General features: G+C 34.8%; 2 protein-coding genes and 1 long non-coding RNA gene across 3 annotated transcripts; all 3 read left to right on the forward strand.

The window, feature by feature from the left end:
* Positions 1-367: 367 nt before the first annotated feature.
* Positions 368-858, forward strand: LOC110176087 (uncharacterized). Its single transcript, XR_002319249.2, has 2 exons — positions 368-449; positions 511-858. It is a non-coding gene; the product is annotated as an uncharacterized LOC110176087 (long non-coding RNA).
* An 18,821-nt stretch (positions 859-19,679) lies between these two features.
* LOC110176088 (uncharacterized) lies at positions 19,680-21,325 on the forward strand. The gene is made up of 2 exons (XM_020942330.2): positions 19,680-19,808; positions 19,933-21,325. Exon 2 carries the CDS (start codon positions 19,935-19,937, stop codon positions 20,442-20,444), a length of 510 nt encoding a protein of 169 aa, XP_020797989.1. The 5' UTR covers positions 19,680-19,808; positions 19,933-19,934; the 3' UTR covers positions 20,445-21,325.
* A 1,170-nt stretch (positions 21,326-22,495) lies between these two features.
* On the forward strand, positions 22,496-23,572 carry Antdh (Antennal dehydrogenase). Its single transcript, XM_020942252.2, has 2 exons — positions 22,496-23,104; positions 23,183-23,572. Exons 1-2 carry the CDS (start codon positions 22,529-22,531, stop codon positions 23,357-23,359), a joined length of 753 nt encoding a protein of 250 aa, XP_020797911.1. The 5' UTR covers positions 22,496-22,528; the 3' UTR covers positions 23,360-23,572.
* The last annotated feature ends 1,772 nt before the right edge of the window (positions 23,573-25,344 follow it).

Here is a 25,344-nt window from a genome sequence, read left to right on the forward strand (position 1 = left end):
TCATAATAAAGAATTATCCGATCTTATAAGGAAATTTTGCACACCATCAAAGACCAAGTTCCTTAGCCTCTCATTTTTTCTTTGTCACCCCTCAACAAAGAATATATTTTTGAAACAAGTTAAGGTGCAATTTTTTTTAAACAATCATTTGCTTTTTTATTGGATTCACAATGCGCTGTGCTTGGTACTATCTTTCAGTTTTGTATTTACACTTATCTGGAAAAAGTCGACTTTTTATTAAAATATATTTTTATCTATCTAAACGCACGATTCGTATTGGAACACGAACTTTTGTTATCCATTTCCTCAACAGTTTTCCATATAAATACAACGCTTTAAGGCCTTTTGAAACCCACTTGGAATTCTATTAAACCAAAATGAAGTTATCCGTTTTTGGTCTTGTCTCTTTGGCAGCTTTCCTTTGCACTTTGCAATCGACCACAGCGGATGTAAGCTTTGTATAGTTTTATAAATGTATTAATATACTCATTTTTTAATTATATTTTATAGAGCCCAGTCGAAATTTATTGCAAAAATGTTGGAAAAATTTCAATTTTGTGTAGACATTTTTTCCCCCCAGGAGAGAAAGATAATGCAACCACAGGAAGTGAAACTGCAGCTGGAAATGCCACTGAGGAAGCTGCAGCTGCAACGCGATCTCTACCGATAGTTGGTAATACTTTACCAATTGGCAATTTAATTCCTATACGTTAACAAACGCAAAACAACTTATATTGCTCGCTTCAAATAACATATAATATTCCTAATAATATTAATTATGCGTTAAATCTTATTACACTTGTGCTCTGGCATGTCAGTATCTTAAATAAACATATAAATATCCCTCAAGCATTCTAAGTAATTTGCTTTATTATTTAGGGGTGGAAATGGAAAAGGAAAAGGGGAACCATTTTAAGAATTTTCGGAATTTGGATCTCGTTGGATTGGACATCGTATGATCATCAAATATAGAAATAATAGAATACTAAATTCAATTATACCGCTGTTACAGTCAGATAATTATAGATAGAGCTTACGTAAAACCTTTTATAGGATCCCTATAATGTTTGACTTTAAATCTCATTTTTGAAAAGGTAATGGTTAATATACCCCTGCAACATATATAGAATTGAAGAGACTTCATAACTTGTAAAATGTTATATTTTATTAATAGTATCGCTAGCCGAAATTGAATAATGTCCGACTTTTCGTTCGCATAATTTAAAGGATCACAGAGACTATCACAATTGTTTCACAAGGTACATGTATATATTTCACTTAAACAAAAATTGTTTTACTTAAATCCTAAAAATAAGTAACTAAAGTATATACGAATGAATTTAAATTTGATTGATATACAATAATGAGACATACGCTGAAGTACTCTATAAATTTTAGCAAGTTCGAATTTCAAAGAGGTTATTTTATTTCTTTTTGGCAGAAGCAATTTGATTTATTTTTCAATATTTTTTCAGCTTTGTGCCATTTTTGTTTAAATTTTATAATATATAATTACACAAAGTGAGTGACTTCCAAAATGCTTTAAGTACGGGGTATTTTACGCTTTTCTACTTTTTATTAGAGCCAAAGTCGTGGACATGTTTATATACAAAAAAATTATAACATTTTGAGTTTTCAACAGAATTTGATTAAATTTGAGATATTGCCGTTTCATATTATTTTAAAATTTTGTGTAAAATTTTATGAAAATCGGACTAATATATCATATAGGAACGATCGAGAAATTAATTTAATTAAAAAGTATAACATTTCCAGTTTTCAACAGATTTTCATGAAATTTGATACATAGCCATTTTATAAGAAATAAAAGAAATTAATAAAATTAAAGATTATAACTTCTTCAGTTTTCACCAGATTTTCATCAAATATGAGATATAGCCATTTTATTTTAATCTACAATTTTGTGTAAAGTTATAAAAAAAACCGGACTACTATATCACATAGCTGCCATAGGAACGATCAAAAAATGAATACAATTAAACATTATAACGTTTTCAGTTTTCAGCAGATTTTCAGATTTGAGATATAGCCATTTTATATAAGTCTTAAATTTTGTGTCAAATTTTATGAAAATCGGACGACTATATCATATAGGTGCCATACAAACGATCGTTTGATGTAAAGGAAAAATGCAAATCTGTGAATGTTAAACTTCAAATATAATATGTATAGGTGAATGAAATGAAAGCAGGTATTACTTCATTGTTTTTTAACACAAATATATATAATTTAAATTGTATGGATTCCTATTCATAGAAGTTCTATCTGCAAGGGTATATAAACTTCGGCGTGCCGAAGTTAGCTTCCTTTCTTGTTTTAATGTTAGTTAACGCAGTTTAGTACCTTGAAAAATAGGGGAAGGGTTTGTGAATACAAGTTTATGAATACAAAATTAATTCTGTAATTCTTAGAATTTAAGGTATATAAAACTTATCCATCTACGGCTTTACGAAGTTTTATTTTTTAACATTTACTGACAGATTTTGTTCTCACATAAATCAATGATTTCAAAGTAAATTATAGATATTTGTAAATTCCTAGTTAATAACTTTTTGAACTATGTGGAAATAATGATTATTTGAAGAAAATAATTTAACAAAAAATTTCCGTATTCGTTTAATAAAAATGGTCTATTTAATTCATTTAGTAAAAGTCATTTACTGGAACAATTGTGTTCAAAATATTAAGTAAAAATTGAAACTGATTTGATTTCTGCTGCAAGTTCAGTTAAAAAATGTTCAAAAATGTCAAATTTTCGGAAAAACATTAAGAAAGAAAAAAGCGCTTAATAACTTTGACTATAATCTGAATTGTAAAATGGTTCAAGAATTACAACAATATTAAAAATTAGTAGAGATAAAAGAATATTTTTAATGCAAATAAATGCAGTGCTGTAACCCGTAAATAACCTTATGTCTTGATAATATTTTTTAGCTTTTTTAGCTACACTTATACTTATTTAAAATTAGCCCATTCTACCAGAGGTTGTGTCTATTAAAATATATATTTTTTATCTCTGAAGACACACGATTCGTATTGGGACACGAACTCTTATTATCTCTTCCTATCGCCAAAGTTTTCCGTATAAATATAGCTCATTCAGGCATTTAAAACTCACTTCGAATTATACTAAGTCACGATGAAGTTATCCGTATTTAAACTTTTCTTTTTGGCGACTCTCTTTTGCTTTATGGAATTTTCCACGGCTGTAAGCTTTTAAGTGATTTTAATCAATTATTTTCTGTTAATAATCTCTTTAATTTCCTAGTTTTTAAGCGGGGATTTGTTTTGCAAACTGGCCCCACCTCCATTTTCAACAATTTGTAAATTACTATCTGATCCAGGAGGCAATATTCCAATCGTGAATGGAATTGGAAGTGGAAATGCAGGTGGACTTGGAAGTGGAACTCCTTTGGCAGGTGCAAAGCGATCTCTTCCTATAACTGGCATTTTACCTTCTGGCATCCTTCCTCTGCGTTAACACACACGCAAGACCTTAAGTAATATATTATTTGAGATATTTAATAATGTAATAATATTATGTTATGCCAACATATAAAATAAATATTTCCCAAGCTTTATAATTGATTATATTAATTTTTGGGGTTAGATGGATGCATTTACATCCCATTTCTGGATGTTTTAGCAGATCTAAGATGTTTGATTAAACTTTATTCAGCGATTCTAACCATTTATTGGCTATAAACACCGAGATATCTGATGTTAATGATAATATAAAATATATATACATTATATTAAATAATAACATCTCCCTTTTTAACATATTTAAATCTTTTCTGAGATAATAATTATAGAATTTTGGTTCTAAATTTATGCAAAACGACGACCTTATCATATAGCTGCTATTGGAATGCTCATTAAATGTATAGAAAATGCAAATCAGTAAATATAAAAGTGGAAACAATATATTGTATAGGTAAATTAAATAATAACTGATAATAATTAGTTGCTTTTTTTCAACATATTTATTTTTAATGTATTGGGTTTTATATAACATATTTAGACCCAGAGCTATAGTTGGTTAATTTGATTTTAATGTGATTTATTTTAATCAAAAGGGAATTAATTACTATTATATATAATTGGTATTTATAATTTGTATATATAAATAATATATATATATACATTCCTGTTACTTTTTTAAACTTCTAAGTCATAAAAACTTTGGAATCCCAAAGTTAGCTTCCCTTCTTATTGTTCTTTAAAAATTAGGTAAGGATGTACTTAATTTTCTTGTAATGATATATGAATGTACATATGTACTTACATATATTTGTACATTTAATTTAATGTATTAAAGGTTCATAAACTAAGAAGTTACACTTGCTCTATATTTTGAAACCTTACAATATTATTTTCAGTTAAAGCATGGTATGTGTATAGATATACTTGGGATAATTACTAATTACATCCAAAATTATATATAGTCACGACTTATGTTCTTTATATGTCTAACCACCTGACAGGGTAATTCGTGGGTCCATAATGTTTTTAGGGGCCATTGAATAATATCATTGCCCTGCTGGGCCACTCTCAATTATTGTTTTATCTGCTCGCTTCCATTTCCGTTTCCATTACCGAGGCACTTTTATGGTCGCGCTCTTTTGCTTGACTTGACTTGGCCCTGCTTCCAGCAAGGTCACTCCCACACACACACACACATGACACACACACACACACAACACACACACACCACTCACAAGCTTAGGCATACTTGGCGTCTAATCAAGCCCAAAACCAAAACAACAAGGACCATGGAATGGACACGAGGCATTGGGAGTCGGAGGTTGGCCGGCGGACAGGTCGGTCCTCTTTGTCAAATGTGTGTCATGACCTTACGCACAAGCCAACACACACACACACACACACACACACACTGGCACACTGGATGACAACTGGAAATGTGGAGGACAATGTGACCACCAAAGGAAGCTTAAACATTAAATTTACTTTCAGCAAAAACAAAAAAAAATGTATAAAATTCTACGTGCACAGAATGCAAGTAGAAATGCAATGTTGTTTCTTTAAATATCGATACAAACCTATGTTAACCTCAAGTTATATAAGGCAATTAAACTTCTTTAATAAGATTATAATATTTTTATGCAACATTTATATATTATTTTAGTGTTTAGAGTCCACTTTAGGCTAGCCAATAAAATAGGTACATGAAATAAACATTTACCTATACTTAGCTAGCAAAACTTCATACGTAAAGGTAAGGGTATAAGGAAATTTTAACTAAATAATATCTAACTGAAAGTAAAAAAAGTAGCATTGCGGAGGACAGAATGCTCTTCGATGACTCCTAAATGACAGAAAATCCTATAAATCAATTTTCAAAGTAGTGAAAAGTTCTCAAAAAGATGTAACAAAAGCGTTCAACTCATAAAACATTTTTATTAAAATCTTAATATTCGCAAAAATCTTGAATATACAATAAAAACTAAAAAAAAGTATATATATATAATTGGATTACGATACATTTGTGACCAGATGGTCAAGATTTTATGATCAAAAATCTTAATTTCATCTGTCAGTGTAAAAAAGCTCCTGAAAAATCTTTATTTAATATGGATTTGTTGGTTAAACATGACCATTTCAGAGTCATATGGCAATTTCCAATGAAGTTTGGAATATTTTGTTATCACGGAGTCTTTAGGAACAATTGGTAATGGCAAATATCAGTTACGATTGATGGCAAAGTTTCCTTGCTTAGATCTACAAATTTACAGATGAGTAAAGCCTTTTTACTAAATCGTAAAATATGGTGAGGAATATAATACCTGTAATACACTCTAAGTTGACGAATTTCATAAAAATATATGTAATAATGCTGCTTAAAAGAAGGTTTGTTGTCCAAAAGGCAGAGATTGCAATCCTAGGTACACAGAAACTACTGTGAACATGGTGTTGGTACAAATATTGTATGCGTTTTAACTTTTTACCATGGTGTTGGTTTTGAATATTGTATTAGCGAAATAAGAGACAGATTCATTTGTAAAACATTATAGAAAACTGTAGTTCTACCATATGCCAAGGAGAATATAAAAGTTTTATGGAAGTTCTAGAAGTAAAATAAACTGACACACAGGCCACCAATCAATTTCATTAGTTTAGTAAACTTCCCTATATAATATAATAGATAAATAAATGTACAGATCAAATCATTCGATTCGCTGAAAATGAAAAAAGGAATTATAATATAGTTAGTAATTCGAACTTCTTAATATAAAATAGCTATGTAGATAAAAATATGTCGAAAATCGACAAAGTTGTAGTTTTTTTTCTTATATGATATAGTCATCCGATCTGAATAGCCAAAAAACTATTTGCAAAATTGCGTGAAAACGGACAGACTGACAAATAGACGTAAATATATGGCTAGATCCTTTACTACGTTGCAAACTTTTAACTAAAATTATAATACCCTGCAAGAGTGTAAATATATTCAAGGCCAGTATCTCCCTCACCATCCCGTTCAAATGAAAATTTCGCATATTTAGCTGAAACTGAATTCTGAGGAAATTAATTGATATAATTTATACGAAATTAAACAGAAAATATTGTATGTCAGAATATTTAATTTAAGCGAGACATGTTTATGGACGAGCCGGAATGTGAATTGTGAAATATAATTTGAATTAATAACCTAATCAGAGCTCTGTGAGTGAGGACTCTAAAGTCAGGTGGAATTTTCAATTAGGCCCAATCAAGATATGGCTAGAGTTGAGATAAATTCGACATCGAGTGATTTGTTATTGAGGCTGGGAATAATACACAAGGCCAGAGCAGGCTGTGGCACACGCACACATAATAAATGAAATCAAGTATTCAAATATGCTGCCATTTCCTCGACTCCGGTGGGTCCATACTCCATCCCATTCTGGCTTTTCCAACGCAACCTGGCAAGTGTTCAACCGCAACTAAGATGGCACTCAGTTCTCGGCATCGGATCCTTATCCTTTCTCCCTCCGGCTGAGGCTGACGACTCGTCGACTCTCCCGTCTGAGATGCTCCGCAGCCCACATAAGTATGCTATGGATTCTGTCAGAATGTTAATCCAATCCCATTGCGGTTGCTTTGTAGTCTCTCTATGCTCTGTGAGTGTGAGTGAGTGTGCGTGTGTGTGTGGGCCTGGATGTGTTGATTTTTGGCTAAACAAAAAACCAAAGCCAGCCCCCGCAGCCACGCCTTACTATGCCACAGGCCTTAACCCTTAAACTGTGGCCATGGCTCTGTTTTAATGTCACAAATAAAATCGAATTCAAATGACCAACTAAAGAGATCAAATTTAAATATATTTGTACCAAAGAAAACTTAAATTATTGATTATTAAACATGGTTTTTTTTTTTTTAAATTTAAGTCTTTTTATTTTGTAATATTTTGTAGTAGAAGTATAATCATAAAACTTTTCCCACCAAAGGGTTAAGCTCATCTTTGGCAGCTTCGTCTTCGACTTTTGCTAATGAAATAGTCTCACTCTTCTTTCCCTGTGTGTGTGTGTGTGTGCGTGTGTTTGTTTTTTAGGCCTCACAGACAAAGATGGCAGCTGAAAAAAAGGGTACGACTTCCTTTCTTTCCAGCCATTTCCGGTGCTTTCTGACGCTTTTCTTCGTCTTAGCCGCTTGGCTTCTGCTTGTTTTTTGGCCGCATTAAAATTCAAAATACGTTCACCAAAAAGGCAAAAGCCAATTTCAACCTTCGCTGCCTGACAAAATTCATTTGGCAATCGACAGCGTAGCACTGGTCCGGCTTTCTTTTTCTTTTGTGTGTGTGGGTGGAAAACTGGGGGGAATAGGATAGGGTTTTCCGGGAGTTTCCCGGATTTCTCGAACTGAATTGCGGTGTCTGCGACTCATGCATAGTCAACAAGCGAGTGGAGCCTGTCCTTCGGCTGCAACACGGGAAAAAACAACATAAATCAAAAGCATAAATTATATATGATTTATAGGGAATATTTAATTATTATAAATACATACAATACTAATACCAATAACACTAACTAACAATATCTAGCAGTTTATAGAATTGGAATTTAACTTTTTCAGTAACAGAATTTCATATTTCTTAAACTATTCAGAAGTGTAACAAAAACTTTAAAGCAACTTAAAGATGTATGTATGCATCTGTATCTTTTAGATACTTTAGAAAATCTACAATACAATATTTTAGCATTTTTCTGTGCATCTCAATCTGTGTTTTGTCTTTTGTTTTTCTTGTTTTTCTCTCGAATTTACCCCTCTATTCGATTCGTTTGCAGTCCGCCAAATTGTGCGCTTCGTTTAGTTTTCCCTCTCTAAATGTGTGTGTCTGCGTGGGTGTGTGTGTGTGTGTGTGTGGTGTGCGGGCGTGTGTGTTGGTTAGTCAGCTGACAGCTGTAAGCTAAAAATTGCACGCACCGAAAGATATACCCTGCAAGGATATTGCACTTAAGGGAGTCTTTGGCTGAACAATATTTAGAGTTGAATTAATTAACTCTGATTTTACTCCGATAAAAAGAAATTCTAGATTTTAAATAATGTACATTCTTAATTTAAAATCTTATAGAGAGATTGAAAATCTTAATATAAGACCAAATATTCTAGAAATCAGATTTATTACGTCTTATTCACATACAACAAAATATTTAATATAGAAACAAGAGTTTTAAAATAAAACCTAAATAGGATTACGCTATCTCACGATTTAATGACCAAACCAACATTTTGTAATTGATTAATTTTTAATTCTTTCTCATTCTTTTTTGTTCTTAAGTAAAACCAAAGACATTACAGTGTTGAAGATCCGTAACCTCATACGATTTTTTTAGACTCTAATGTCTTTGGTGAAACCCTCCTTAGTAATCACAAATGGTTTATAAATCTTAAATCTAAACAATTTAGTTAATAAATTACAAGAACTTAATTACTATTTTAAACTGTAATTTAAAACTTTTAGAACAGCAGACTTATTTTACGAATAACCTTAGAATAGGAGCTTCTTAAAGAAAAGGATCTGTTGGTTCTTGATGCATATCCTTTGATTAATAAAGGGTATATGCTGGTCGTTACCTTGCATGTATGTGAGCCTGGAAGCGGGGGTTTATCTGACATTTACGCATTTCAAAAAAAAAAAAAAAGAAAACAAAAAAAAACTGGAGAAAAAGGGAGACGATGCGAAAAAAGTTGGCTATGCTTCATGAAGTTTTGCCATCAATATTCCGCTCCCCGCGAACCCTTGAACCCTTGAACCCGGCATACTGATTGTGTGGGTGCGTCCAGTATGTGTGTGTGGGTGTGTGTGTGTGTGTATGTGTTATGGACACGTTGTGGCGATAAATTTTGTCATGCTGCGTTATTGAACCCTTGAACCTTATAAAAATTTATAAATGTCAGTAAACTGCTGAAGGTCGTCAAGCAGGCCTAAAGACCCGGCGCCCGGGTCCTTTTCCCTTTTTTTTTTTTCTTCTTTTCCGAGGAAACTACACACAAAAATGGAGATGAAGAGGTCGCCGCTGTTCAGTCAATGGACTGATGATGGAAGCCCCAGCAGCAGGATCCCGGAATGCCTTTGGGCCTCCATTCGCATCTTGACCATATAAATAAGTTCATCTCCAGAAGTGAAACTATGCCACTATGATCTCTGGGGAATTTATTCCCCCATTTAATTGAAGCGAAAGGCAGCACAGTATTTATAATTTAGCACAATTGAATATTGATGAAATGCCGAAAACTCGTTGTTTTATAGTTTCGCTCAAAAAAAGGGGAATTAGGAAATAGTTTTCAAGCGGGAAGTCGCTTTTATTTACTGATTCTGAGACTCAGTCCACTAGGACAGTTTAAATATTTTATTATGGTTTAATTTTCTCTAAAGAGCACTTTTCAATATGCAATTTGAAATGAAAATGACTTGGCAAAGAAACTGGTAATAAAGGGGACGAGTTCATTTAATTTTCGCTGAAAAAACCCGAGTAATTTCTATGCAAAAGTGACCAGAGTAGGGATATTCAATTTTCTGAGGAGTTGCAGATAAAAGCCCGAACCCCCAGCATCTCGGTCTCCCCATGGAATCCTTTTGCTCCTTTTTGGCAAAGCCAGTCAGCCTGCTAGAGCTAGTTAGAAGCTATTTCAAAAACTATAAATATGGAAATACTCACTTTGGTGCCGCAATGCCAGGCCAAAAGAGCCAGTGAGTGGACAGCAAAAATACGTTGGGCAAAACGGAATGCACTGAGAGAATATCATTTATAATCAAGAATATGAATATTATAAATTAAAAATTATTAAGAGGCTAAAGAGCAAGTCTGCTATTGATTTCTCATTGTAATGTTGGTCAAAAGAAGTTGTTTATGTTACCAATCATGATCTATTTAGCCTTTTAGATTAACCTGAATATCTTTTAGAATATCTAATTCCTAGAACATTAAATATATACTTCATCTCTGTATAAAAATACATCTCATCATAACATATATTGTTTGCTTTTGCTTTCTGTGACCATACTTATTCTGATTTCTTGCTCTGTGAAAATAAGCCCGGCGCGGGGAGTGCACCGGATAAAGAGGACACACACAGAGAATGGATATGAGGATGTGGATGTGGATGAGGATGAGGACATGGCGCAGCTGCCGCGCCACGTCACTTGAATGCGCAAACACAAAGACTCGCATATGAGGCGAGGTCGGACTGGGCTTGGATCTCGGTTCGGTTTTAGCCAAGACGAGTGCCCTGCTCTCCTCTGTCTCGACGAGGACCAGGCCAGGACTGATGGCGATGAGGACGAATGAGCTGCGACTCCGGGACCAGCTCTCATAAACTTGAACATAATTTGCCGGGGTGTCCTTGACGGAATCCTCTTTAACTATAAGCTGGCAGGACTCAAGCCCAAAACGGGCTAAGCACACTTGGCAAAAAGCCAAGCAACGCGAAACAAATTTATAAATTCCAAAATCAATCAATGAATAAATTTTTATCAGTTAACATTTCAGCTCAAAAAGGGATGTAATACAGTTTTATAAATGAAGCATTGCACTTTAAGTAAGCGCAATTGTATCCTGGAAGGCTACTATAATTTTAAACACAAGTTGGCAACCCTATGTAGTGTATATATTTCTGATCAGTATCAACAGCCAAGTCGATCTAGCCATGTCTGTTCGTTTGTCACTTTATGTTTTTATTTATATGTTTATTTATGTTTTACTTTTGAAAAAATAGAACGACTAAATCATATTGCCTTCTTTGGAGCGATGGTAAAATTAATAAAAATAAATGAGGAATATCGACAAAACTATGTTTCTTCTTAACATAATCGTATTGTTAATCTTTATGAGTTTTTAATAATATTCTTAATTAATAATAATATAAAATAATTAATAATATTCTTAATTTTCTTTTTAACGGACGACTATATCAAATATCTTCGGTAGAACGATAGGTATAAAAATATTTAGAATGAAAAATGTATAGGTAAATGTAATGAAAATCGCATAAATTATGTATGTTTTATGAATATGTAATATCTATATACTATTTAGATCTATATATTATTATATGTTATATCTTTCCTGTTAAGTTTCTTTCTTTCTTATGACCAAAATGAAACAATTTCAAATAAATATTTGCAAACCGAAAGGGTATACAAACTTCGGCCTCCCGAAGCTTTCTTATTTTTTTTTGCTTTTTCCTTAAACTGTTGAAACGGGGGGGTGGACAGAGAGTGGTCAGTGGTCAGTACTTTGGAGGACCTCCTCATATGGCATCCCTCCTTGCTCCTTGGCAAAAAGGCTTTAGTTATTACAAATGGTCGGACAGTTCAGAGAGAAGTCCTCGGTGTCCTGTGCCCGCCTGCTGTATGGTATGTATGTTTTCCCTCGTTAAAGATGTGAAACCGCCTGCTAAAGCTCACTCAAGTGAAAAATTTGAAAACGTCCAGTAATATGAAATGAAATGAAATGCGAGGCCAGTCGAGGCGAGTCGAGGAGTAGTAAAACACACACCAGGCAAGGACGGAAGGAATACTGGGGGACGGGGAGTCCGAGCCATAAACGAGGCAGGACAGAAAGCGGAAGCTCACGTACGGCATATTAAATAAATTGGCATGGCTATGTGATGCGGTAAGGACCTTGCACCCAATTCCACGCCATTCCGGCATCCTTCAGCATCCCCCGAAAGACGCCACCAGGAAACTTATCCGAGGCGAAGTGATTAGAAGGCAGTCATTAAAGGCGACCACAATTTGATCACTTCAACTTGTTATCGGTGACTTTGCCGGGGCGTACTAACACAATTTTCCCAGTTTTTCGTAATTTGCCACTGCAATTTAACACTGTGGAAAGTTACAGGATAAGTTTTCTTTTCCTTTTCCCAAAGTCCAGTCATCAATTTAGACAAAGAGCACAAAAGTCAGGCTACTAGGCTACTAAATAAGGAAAGTAACTCAGGAATACCCTAAAAGATCAAATATTCTACTCTCAATGAAGATCAAATATAATGTATCATATAAAATTATATTAAATATTATATTTATTATGAGTTCCCTACAAAAGATGTACAACTTATTCTGTTCACTTACAAATAAGTGTATAAAACCAATGGCAGAGAATCGTGAAAAAATGTCCGGTTGAGACAAATCGGTTTAACCTTACTATACTGACAGCTTCACTCGCACACACCCGCACAACAAACACACACAATTGAATTTATGTAAGCCTCAGTTCGAACAGCAAAATCTACTGGCAAAAAGCAAGTGAAAAGGCAGGACGAAAAAGTTTTTCCGAGGAGAAAAAAAAAACACAGGCACACGGAAAAACTTGGACTAGGTTGGGAATCGGTGCCCGGGCATTTGTGTTATCGGTAATTATTTTGGTAGTTTTTCAAGTGCTATCGCCACTTTCGGGTACTTGGTCTGCCACTATCCTCTCCAGCCTCCAGTCTCCTTGTCATCGCACCCCGAGTTCCACTCACACTCTCGGTGGCAGAGTGAACTCTAAGCTTATTTACCCATTTTTACTAATGGCCCAGGAGGAGTCCAGCGGACAGACAGATAAATATGGAGGCGGATGGTGGATGGTCGAGGAGGAAAGTGGTCCACCAGAGACACAACTGCAGTAATGCGATAAAGCAACACTAAACAGTACAGTGGTTTCCTCGGAAAATCTAACTACATTCTATGGAAATACTGGAATGAGAAGAAATCGTTAATGATTAATAAAAATGTAAGGGTTTAAGTGGGGTAATTGGGTGTAACATGTAGCAAGGAGTTTAAACAGTGTTTAATAAATCTTCCTGCTTGAAAGGTCCAAGGGATGAATCCTTATGAGTATTCGCCAAAATGCAAGTCTCCTGGCAAGGATATTTGGGTGTGAAGTGAGAATATTCATCTAGTGTTTGCCTTGTGCATTGATAATATCTCCAATCAAAGGACCTTTAAGGTCCCTCGCTAAGTCAATGTTACTGATGAACCCTTCGGCACCAGAATTACTACGCAGAAAATATACATTTGCTACCACTTCGTATATATCCCAACATTTATTTTACTTTTCAATACTAATTATATCTCTAGCATCAAGTTTGAATGTTTTTCTAATAGATAGATTATAACTTAGGCTTGGCTTTTTTCTTAAGTATTTATATTTATAATATTTATATTACATGGGAAGGAAATGTGGGTATAATATACAAATAAAATGCACAAAACATTATCAGAAAAAAGCGAAATCTTTGTATCTATTTATTAATTAACCTGGGTGTCTTTGAATGTTTAAAATAACAGATTTATATTTATAAGCATAATAGAACATGTCAGTGTATAAATATTATAAATGATCAGACTATTTTTACAGCAAATAATACTCAAGACAAAACTACAAATCTGAGTGATTAGGAAAAAGAGTCCAAATTAATTTGAATAAAGTTCTCGGAAATGCCTAAATATCACGCTGAATTCAGGTAACATTCTATAATTTTGAAATGTAAACTAAATATGTACTTGATTAGTTACTTTATAAACAGAATTAAAAATAAAAATCTTCCAAATCTTTGGCACTCTTAGAAAATTGAATAAATTTAAAACAAGAAAAAGGGTTTAGTAAACAAAGAAAAGGAAAATGAAACATTTAAAAAACTAACACTATTTGGAAAACAACCGTTGGAAAAATGCAACCTTAGTAGAAATCTTTGAATTATTTCCAAATTTGTGGCGTTCTTTTAACATTTTTAGGTTAAAACATTTTGGTTTTATTTAACTTATCTTTGGAAATAAGATAACACAAAGGCTGAGAAGACGCCCGGGAGAACTTTGGATGAGTGAGCCACAAAAATTTGGACCACTGTGCAAGTCCTTTGTCTTTGCCAGCCACTTGAATGTTTGCTGTTTGGAGCCAAGGCAGAATGCAGTTGCCTAACATATTTGACCCAAGTCGGTGGAGGCGTCCTTTTTCCTCTTCCAATTCCACATCCCTCACATCCTTCTTTCCCCTTGCTCCTCCCTCGTTAAGGTCCAGCTGTGGCATGCGTTTGTTTGCAAACTTGATGAACTATGCACCAACGGCGTTCCTTCTCTTTCGGTGCTGCTTTCCACCCGGCTGCTTTTCCGGCATCCTTTCCCATTTCCCTGTTGCCGATATACTTGGCAGCTCACAATTTGGGATGGTCAAGGTCGGGCCGTGAAATATTAACCCAGTTGATCATTCCCAGAAAAACAAAAAAAATAGGAAAACTGCAGCAAGTTCCTTGTGTGTGTGTTTGAGCCAAGAGAAAAGTCATACTTTTGTTGCACTAATTTATCGACATCAAACATTAAAGTGAGTGAAAGAAAGGCTTTGATTTTAAAGTGGATATTAGGGTGAATTTCAGGTTGGTTTTAGCTTCTATAATTTGATTAAGATATTTGTGGAAAATGTGCAATATATTGAAAACTATTTTTTAATACCTGATACCGAATACATGGCTATTCTAGTTTAGTGCTAATGGAAAAATGTTTGAAACTGGCATTGGGATGCGAAACCCTTGATCATCATCACCAACCGAGTTAATTTAGCCATGTCCCATGTTTGCTCATGTAAAACAATAGATCGCAGGGACTATAAAAGGTATAAGTACCAAATTTCTTGCACTCAGATGAAGTTTGTTTTAAATTTGAGCGTTACACACTTTTACCTTAATAAACCTTGAACATTTGATAATTCAGCAGATCAGATATGCAAAATATCAAATATGTCTCTTATATACCCCTGAGTTTCTCTGAATATTTAAGCTAAATCGAATGATAAACATAAAAGTTATTACAAATTCCCAAGATTTTCTATCGCCATTCCTCTCGCACGCTTAGTCGAGTCAAAAACCATGGTTTTCAAATAGGAAAACGTATTTTGTTTATGTGTTTATTCCATTAAAATAATCAATTCATATATCTTAGAAAGACTAAAGTTCATTTGTATTAAGGTAACCTGTATTCCACAGTCCATCCCACTTTACTGCAACTTTCCTACTCATGTATGTATTAATATATATTATTTTTATACCCTTGTAGGGTATTATAATTTCAGTCAGAAGTTTGCAACGCAGTGAAGGAGGCACCTCCGACTATATAAAGTATATATATTCTTGATCAGGATCAACAGCCGAGTCGATCTAGCCATGTCCATCTGTCCGTCAGTCCGTCTGTCCGTCTGTCCTTCTGTCCGTCTGTCCGTTTCTACGCAAACTAGTCTCTCAGTTTTGAAGCTATCTGAATGAAACTTTGTAGTTAGCCTTCTATATACTCTCACTCGTATATATGTCGGAACGGGCCGGATCGGACGACTATATCATATAGCTGCCATAGGAGTGATCGTAAAATTTTTACAAAAAAATTTTTAACTTTTTCAGTTTTCAATAGAATTGGATCAATTTTAAGATATAGCCATTTTACTATACTCTACAATTTTGTGTAAAATTTTATGAAAGTCGGACTAATATATCATATATCTCCCATAGGAACGATCGAGAAATTAATACAATTAAATTTATAACTTTTTCAGTTTTCAACTGATTTTCATCAAATTTAAGGTATAGCTATTTTATATTAATCTTAAATTTTGTGGTAAATTTTATGAAAATCGGACGACTATATCTTATAGGTGCCATACAAACGATCGTTTGATGTAGAGGAAAAATGCAAATCTGTGTATGTAAAACTGCAAATATAATATATATAGGTGAATGAAATGAAAGCAGCTATTACTTCATTGTTTTTTAACACAAATATATATAATTTATATTGTATGGATTCCTATTCATAGAAGTTCTATCTGCAAGGGTATATAAACTTCGGCGTGCCGAAGTTAGCTTTCTTTCTTGTTATGTATATATTTAAAGTAATATATAAATATATAAATATATATAATATGTATATATAAATATTTAGCTATTATCAACCGCATGGCTTGAATCAACAATTTCTTTGATATGAAAAACAGTAAAGCTGCAGTTAATGTAAGTCGTTGTTGGGCTCGATAACTGTAGGACAGTTTATTTGACTGCAATTAAAGTCACCATTTTTTTATACCAATAAGTAGTACAGTATAGTAGTTTTGACTGTTAATGACTGTTTGCTGCAGTAGTATATATGTAGTATTCTTTCTATTTCGGGAACTACATATATGTATATATAATCTTTCATAATTAGCTATTTTACAAAATATCGAAACATTTGTAGAAACATTATAAAAGCTTGTGTTTGTTTTTTTTTTTCAACACAAATTTATCTTATTAAATATTCAATTATAGCTGAAAAAGGTCTTAGGAAAAGATATTAAATTTATATACTCATGATTTGATACATTACATGATTTCAACTCTTCCAAATCCAATTATTATTTCAGAAACTTCAAGGTGCATAATCTTTGTCAAAGTTAGCTTCCTTCAAATAAATTTCAAACAATTTCTTAACTTCCATTAAAGAATCACAAACATCTTTGTAGTATGGATTTCTTTTTTTTATCGGTTTAGATTGCTATTTTGTATTTCAGTTTCTTTTTTGTTGCTTTGCATTTTGCTGGCACTTTGGTTAATCATTTCTGTGTGTTTGTGTGTTTGTTCTTGTGTTTTTTTTTATGCGCACTTGTGTGACACTTGTGTATCATCATTTGTTTGGCTCTGATTTAATACGAGCAATGACACAATGTTGACGCCGGCCGAGGACAGGCAATTTAACTACGATGTCGCCGCTGCAGCGCCTCAAGGACGCGAGGACTCTTGGCATGGTGGGATGGGTGGTCCGGAAAGTCCGCCCAGTGCCACCCCCAGGACATCCTCCCTCTCCTCTCTCCTCGGTGGTGTCCGTGTCCCATTAGGTGTGTGGGCCTTTGTCTTTGCTATCATTATCAACACCCTGCCATGTTGTGTACGTTCTTTTTTTTCTCTCGCCTCGCTGCTTATTCTTCCTCCCATCTCCATCTCCTTGGTAGTGCACGGAGAGAAAAAAGGTGGCAGAATCCTTAAAGCCAACGGTACGTATACGTCATGTCCAAGGCACACAAGAGGTCCTCTTAAGTCACATTTACTTGCCGCTGCACTGGAATCTCCAAAGTGGTTTTGGTATCCATTTTGGTAAGGAGGAAATAAGGAGCTGTTGTTGAAAATCTATTTATTGCTCATTACATTTGGTAAAATATTATAGCCTTGTCATTATTTGATTTTACACATTTTCTCTCTGTACATCTGTTGTTTTATAAGATATTTTGTTGGCGCTTATTTCGCTTTCGCCTTCGTTTCCACTCAGTTCAAGTGTTTTGCATTTTATGCTTGGAACAGGAATCAAGTGAGAATGGTCATTGCCAACTGAGTGGGAACCATAATGGTATCCTATTTTAAGGTTAGACCTGTGTTTACTTCAAATAAGTTAAAAAAAAAAAAAATAAAGAAAAATATATAGAAATTAATGTTCATTAGGATTCAAAGTGCACCCAAAATACATTCTAATACATTCAATCTCTCAGTCTCTTAGCCAAAAGGACATTGTAGCTATTTCTTATAATAAAAACAAAATAAACCACACATTTACTAATAATAATCAGAATAAATAATCAGATATAATAGGTATTTAAAGCACTATATATTGGGTCTATTATACCCGATAATACCCTTTTGCGGAGGAAAACGTTTGTTGCCACGTCTTCATCATTATCATCTGCGCTGCACCACGGCAGTTCGTCCTTTTTGCAAAAATTAACACAAGGCTAAGCCAAGGCGGGGAATATAAATAAGAGAAATAAGACGTAAGAGCAAAGAGATGAGAAATGAGAAATGAAAAGGAATGTCATTTCTCACAATATAAAAAACTGTATGCTAAATAATATGGAATGACCTGAATTTAAGAATGCCATGGGCCAGTTGTAGTAGGGATTATTTGCAAAAGTCCTGTGTAAGCTGAACCAATTAGTTACCAAGTTAGTGAAGTCCTCAAAGGAATGCTAGAAGAGTAGTATGTTCCTCAATAAGAATCAAAAATAAAACAACTCATTAAAGCACACAGATATATATAATTTGGAAGATTAAATTATCTTGGCGTGTAAAACTCATTGATACTCTAGAAGTTGTAGTAAGTCAGAATATTAGCAAGAAATAAAAGTCCTTTTTTTAATCTTTCATCACCAACTTTGAAAAAATATTTGTTTGGAGACAGTTCAAAAGGATTCCGCTTTCCTTTTCAGTAAATTTCAGAGTTTTGCTTTCAATTGACTTAGGGGGAGCTTAAGTTATAGTTAATTCGGTGCAAAACAGTCCACTATTTAAAAATTAATTGTGACGAATCGGTTAAAGTTAGCTTAACAAATTAAATGCCATGTAATAACATATTTGAACAAATATAAAAAATTATAATTTCAGTCATAAGTTTGCAAATCAGTTTAGAAGTATAAAGTATATATATTCTTCATATATATCAGAATATGAGTTATAGGGAATCTGCGGATTCCTTTTCTAAAAGAAATGATTTGCAGAATCATCTAATATTAAACAACAAAATGTATTTGTCGAAGGATAAGTGACCCGGGGCACTCATAAGACCCTTATTTTTAGGAAAAATTTTTCTGAATTTGTATCAACATTTAAAAACAAATCCCCTATTTTTTAAAAGTGTAATTATGTTTTGTTTGAAAATATAATAAACTAAAAAATAAAGAAAAACTGGCGTGTGTACCTATATAATTACTTGAAGCAGTTAAGTTCCAAATTAGTAGATTTAGTATAATTAGTAGATTTTAAAAGACTTAATGAAACTATTAAAGGGAGCGCTAAAACGTATTAAATAATCAAACATTGACCAAAACCAAACCAAATGACCACCGTTCAAATACCCATAACTTTAAATATTTTGCTATAAAAGATGTAAAACTTTTACACAATATTCTTAAGACATAAAACATTTATAATAAAATACATATGTACAAAAATCTGAGAACAAAAAATTTAAATTCCTGACCTTGGCTCCTTCACTAGATATATTCTTAAAGTCCGAAAAAGACGGTCCGAAAAATGTTATAATTTTACAAAATACAAAAATTCCAATTTCAGGGACTACTAGACTAAAAAATGTATTCAATTTGAATTACAATTTTGTATTAAATTTTGAACAAAATAAAAATCTAGTAGTCCTTGGAATCGAAATGTCATATCCGAAAACTAACGACCCCAAGCCAAGCACCAAATAATTCAGTCTTTCTTGTGAGTTCAAACAGTTCACACCGTTTACCGGAACAAAATTTGTAGAGTACAAAAAGTTTTTTGGTTAAAAAATTTGTTTGGTAAATCAACAAATTCTGGCTTACTAATTTTTCCAAGTCTTATAATCTCGTTTTCCACCGCAAAATTGCTAAAGTTTCTATTGAGTTTTTGTTTGATTTTTTTTTTTTGTTGATTCGTGAACAGCAATGTCGAACTCTTTCTCTTACTGGAACGGACAGCCCGTGAACGCGCCTGTTTATCCACAGATGGGAGATCTCATGCAGCCGCAGCCGCAGCAGCCGCAGCAGCAGCATCAGCCACATCCACAGATGGGAAGAGGTGCAGCAGCAGCAGCTCCTGGAGGATTCGGTTCCGGCGGATGGACCGGCCAGGGGGCGGCGACGCGGGCCCACTCCTCGGCCGCGTTGCCAGGATCGTACCCCTCGGCCGCGTCTCCTGGACAATACCCCACGGCCAGCGGAACGGGCCTGGCCGGCATGCCAATGCAGGGCATGAATCCTGGAGCCCAGATGGGCATGGGCGACTACGGGAATGTGAGTTCGCCGCTCACCTGCAACGTTCCGACCAACTTCTTCAGCCAAGGACAGAACCAGTATGAGCCCTGCATCGACAACGGCGAGGCGTTCTGTGCCTACAACGGCATGGACATGAGCATGAACTATGGCGGCACCCAGGGCAAGGGTGGCTTCTGGTAGGGAACGTTGCATGGAACGCTACAACAAGATGAGAACTGGATCGCAACGAATATCCGGCGAAGCTCCTCCAGTCACTTACTCTTCCTCTTCCTCTACTCCAATTCTACTCCTACACAGCTCCTATTCTACTCCTAGTCTACTCCTAGTCTACTCCAACGCAACTCCAACACTACTGTTCTCTACTCCAACACTACACCAACACTACTGTTCTCTTACTCCAACACTACTGTTCTCTACTCCACTCTACTCCAGTCTTAACCACTCCACTCCACTCCACTCCACACTATCCACTCGACTCGAATTCGCTTCCATCCCACTTTACAACCCTTAAGGCCACTATTACCGAGGATACGCAATGTTATATATTACGCTGCCTCGTATATAACATTGCCTGTTTCGTTTTCCACTTGCACAAGACCGACCGCCAATCAAGACATGGAATTCAAGAATAACCAGAGAAATCCACAACATCAAGATCAGCAAACGAATCAAGACATGGATTTGAAGAATAACCAGAGAAATCCACAACATCAAGATCAGCAAACGAATCAAGACATGGAATTGAAGAATAACCAGAGTAATCCACAACATCAAGATCAGCAAACAAATCAAGCATCTTTATCACGTTTATACTCTAGGCGCACCACCGCCTTGTGATACCAATTCACACCTTGGAAGACCTTACTCTGCCTTCGGGAAGGGATCAGCAGCAGCAGTAGTAGCAGCAGTAGCAGCAGATCACTCCAAAACCGGAATTAAATGACATTCACATCAGCACTTTAAGCCATTTCAAACAAAACGAACAATTGCAAAACACCTAATTGCACAATCATTACTCGGTATTAGTGGCCAAATAAATTATCACTTGTTTCGTTCTCTTAGTCGTTGTGTTATTTCATTTAAGAAATGTTTAGGCAAGACCAATTATATATTTAAAATGCAATTTATTCGGCTTTAAAAGATATTTTTTTAGGCTTGGTTATAGTACAGTGTATTTAACAATCTGATCATAATGAGAGCTTCTTTGACGACTGGTTTACCTAAAGATATTCTATCATTGGAAATGGGTATCTTATGTTTTAATCATCAATATCTATCGCGTGTTCGAAGAACCGAAGTTCAAATCAAAATAAAATTAAAAAGTAATTAGACCCGAGATTAATTTACATTAGTTACGCAATGTACATATATAAGCTATTTTTTCAAGAGGTATTTTCTGTTATTTTGTATCAGTTTAGATATTAACTCTCAACCTGTATATATTTAAAGCTCGTGAATGAAATTATTGCCTGGCACTTCCATAGATCATACTTGAGAGTTAGGCTTTGACAAATGCTATAGTATTATATACTTGCTAAAGTATATATTTAGCAAAGTGCCTTATTTAATAAAACAACACACTGACCAGGCTAATTTTTATAATTCCATTACAAACTTGCCACTTTAATTGGATCACCAGCCCCTTCTAATTGCCTGAGACAGACTTTGAGTAAGCGTGCGTTCTGAACACCATCATTAGAACTCCCAAAACCAGATCTTTGAGCCATATATCACTGCCGGAATATGGCCAAAAACAATGGAAAATGCTAAGAGCCGCGTTCTCATCTATGCAAATGTGACTTTTCCACGTTGCCCCTTCCGACAGATCGTGGGCGTGACTGATTGCCACAAAATGATATTGCAGTTTCTTCACAAAACAAGACACGCTAACTTTGACTCTATCCACCGAAAGAAGTGTTTCTTAATTGGGTATACAATGTTTTTAAAACTACATAAATGTATTACATTTCATTTAATTATTTTAATTTTAATTTAGATCAAACTACCATTTCTTTTACATTTATTAAACAGCCTCCTTTATTTAATTTCTTAGGTAGCTTTATATGGAGTTTAAAGTACTAGATTTTCCTCTGTGTAATTGATCAGAACTTGTTCCGAGAGCGGCTGATTCTCGCACGCAACCATCTCAATCCAACCCATCGCAACCCATTCCAACCCATCCCATCCCATCCATATACATATATATATAGCTGGAGATCTTTACGAGAACTGAGCAAAAATCAATCAAAATTCAAACCGTCAACATGGAACGCTGGCAAAATCGCGTCGCAGTTGTTACCGGAGCAAGTTCCGGCATTGGATCGGCCATAGCCAAGGATCTGGTCAAGGCAGGCATGACTGTGGTGGGTCTGGCCCGTCGGGTGGACCGGGTGAAGGAGCTGCAGAAGGATCTGCCGGTGGAGAAGCGGGGCAAACTCTTTGCCCTTTACTGCGACGTGGGCAGCGAGAGCTCTGTGAACGAAGCCTTTGATTGGATCATCAAGAAATTGGGCGCCGTCGATATTCTGGTGAACAATGCTGGAACCCTGCAGTCGGGTCACCTGGTGGACATGAATCCTGCCCAGATGCAGCTAGTGCTTCAGACCAACATCATGGGCATCGTTCTCTGTACCCAACGAGCTGTCCGCTCGATGCGGGAGCGCAAATTCGATGGTCATGTGGTGCTCATCAACAGCATCCTTGGACATAAGACCATGACGGCGATGGAGGGTGTGGCACCAGATGTCAATGTCTATCCGCCGAGTAAGCATGCTGTGACTGCCCTGGCCGAAGGATATCGCCAGGAGTTCCTTGGATTGGGCACTCGCATCAAGATTACGGTGGGTTGTGTTTGGTTTTCTTTGTGATTTATTCCTTTTTGTGCAAAGTGATACATTTCCTGGTATATCATCCTTCAGAGCGTCAGTCCGGGAGTGGTGGACACGGAGATCCTGCCCGACAGCATCCGAGAGGCGATCAAGGACCGCATGCTCCATTCGGAGGATATATCCCAAGGTGTGCTGTATGCCATCGGTACTCCGCCTCATGTCCAAGTCCATGAGTTGACCATAAAACCAATAGGAGAGACCTTGTAGAGATGTCCTTAGGGATATTTTCTTTAAATTAATGTTTTTTTTTTTCTAGCTTTATCATATTTTTTGTTAAGCCGTTAAATGCGCACACTTTGTGTTACTTTTGTCACAGCTTTGATTGATTTTGATTTGTGTTTTCTACACCCACCAATTAGTTTAAGGAAAATGGATGCTTTAATTATTTTTTTAACAATAAAAGCTATAAATAAATACAAAGCTAAAAATGTTTAATATCTTAATAACGGAATAAATGAAAATACTGTTTGCTGACCTTTCCTAAAAATAAATAAACAGATATTATTTCGAGCAAGAGGGAGTATATAAATATATATTTTCTCTTGAACATTGAACATTGCAAAAGGTTTTTATTGTTAATATTTATATTATTCAGCTTTTTTTAAATCGAAAAAGGAACACATATTCTTTATTTATTATATATATTTTTATTATATTTCATTGCTATGTAAAAACTCCGCTTCAATTCGAGTCTATGCTCTGCAGGACCCACTCTGATGTCCTTGTACATGACAATTAAACTGGATGTATGTGCATATATGCTTCTATTGTACACATTGTGACGCTTTTACCATTACTTTACCATTATTTGCACATCTTGCCCCAGGCAACCAGGAAATGTGTGTGTGTGCTTCAAATTGAAAATTCCTGCACAAAGATCGTTGTGTGGCAAGTGAAAAAAGTGCTGGAAAATGTATAAATACAAATAAGAGAGCTGAAGAAAATGGCTTTCCGCATAATGGGCAGGCAACTAATTGCCATTGGCCCTAATAGCTCTAATTGACAATTTTTGTTGGCCGCCCGGCAAATGGCCCTCTCGAAACAAAGAGTCGCACAACGGAAATTTTACACAGAAAAGGCGAGCAATAAATGTGGAAATAAAGAAGGGGGTTTCCCTTCTACTACTGAAATTAAATTCTCCGTCCTCAAAGAGTGTCATGTGCAATTGGGCAACTCCAGGCGATGGCTTTATATATGAGGAAACCGAATCATTAGAGCGTGCTCCTTCCACCAGATTCCTTATTGCACGGAAAGAAAAATTACTAGTTAAGTATTAGGGAAAATCTAAGGTAGATTCATATATGGTTTAAAATTAAAATCAGCCATTATTAGTCTTAATATGTTTCCGTATCTTCTTTGATCTTGTCGCAGAAACTTTTAGTAATTGAACTTTAAGGTTCTTATACTTTTAAATATTTCGAAAAGAGTTTACAATATTAGTATAATAAATTTTCTTTTATTTATTTTATTATTATTATTTTATTTTTTCTTTTAAATTTATTTTAAAGCTTAAACGTTTCTCATAGCCCTACTTAAGCTTAAGTTATTATTTCCCAGTATATTTCTTCATAACATTTTCTTTCTCTGTATTTTCTTATTGCCAGCCGCACATTTGATTTTATTTGAGCTTTTTCCGAGACCGTGTCCGTCCGGAAACTCAATTTGTCAGACAAATGCGATGGAGCTGCAGCAGAAAAGCATAAAACAGAAGCAGTTGTCGCTCCAAGGACGCACCAGCAGCAGCATCAGAGTCCTCCTCTTGGCATCTATATCCTTGGCTAAGTCTATTAAAGCTAAGTAAACACTTTTCTCAATGAACTGCCGTTGCAATTTCAATTGACTTCAATCAAAAAAGTGACCGCCTCTTCAGTCTGAGCACAGAGAAATAGGAACTATTTTGTTGATCAAATATAATGTAATCTAATATAATATAATATAATATAATGTAATAAAATATAATATAATATAATGTAACAAAATATAATATAATACAATATAATACAATATAATATAATATAATATTACATAAAATTAGTTACTTAGTTAAGCAACCTGATTTATAACCAAAATATATAACTTAATGGACTTCCTCCTAATTCATATACTACAAAATATATTTATATGTAACCAGTAACCATATTAAAGCCAAAAAAATAGTTATATGATATTTAGTCTTTTAACGACATGACCCC

The sequence above is a fragment of the Drosophila serrata genome, unplaced genomic scaffold (genome assembly GCF_035046125.1).
Source record: "Drosophila serrata isolate PLE 108 unplaced genomic scaffold, ASM3504612v1 contig_293, whole genome shotgun sequence".
Classification (NCBI taxonomy): Eukaryota; Metazoa; Arthropoda; class Insecta; order Diptera; family Drosophilidae; genus Drosophila; species Drosophila serrata.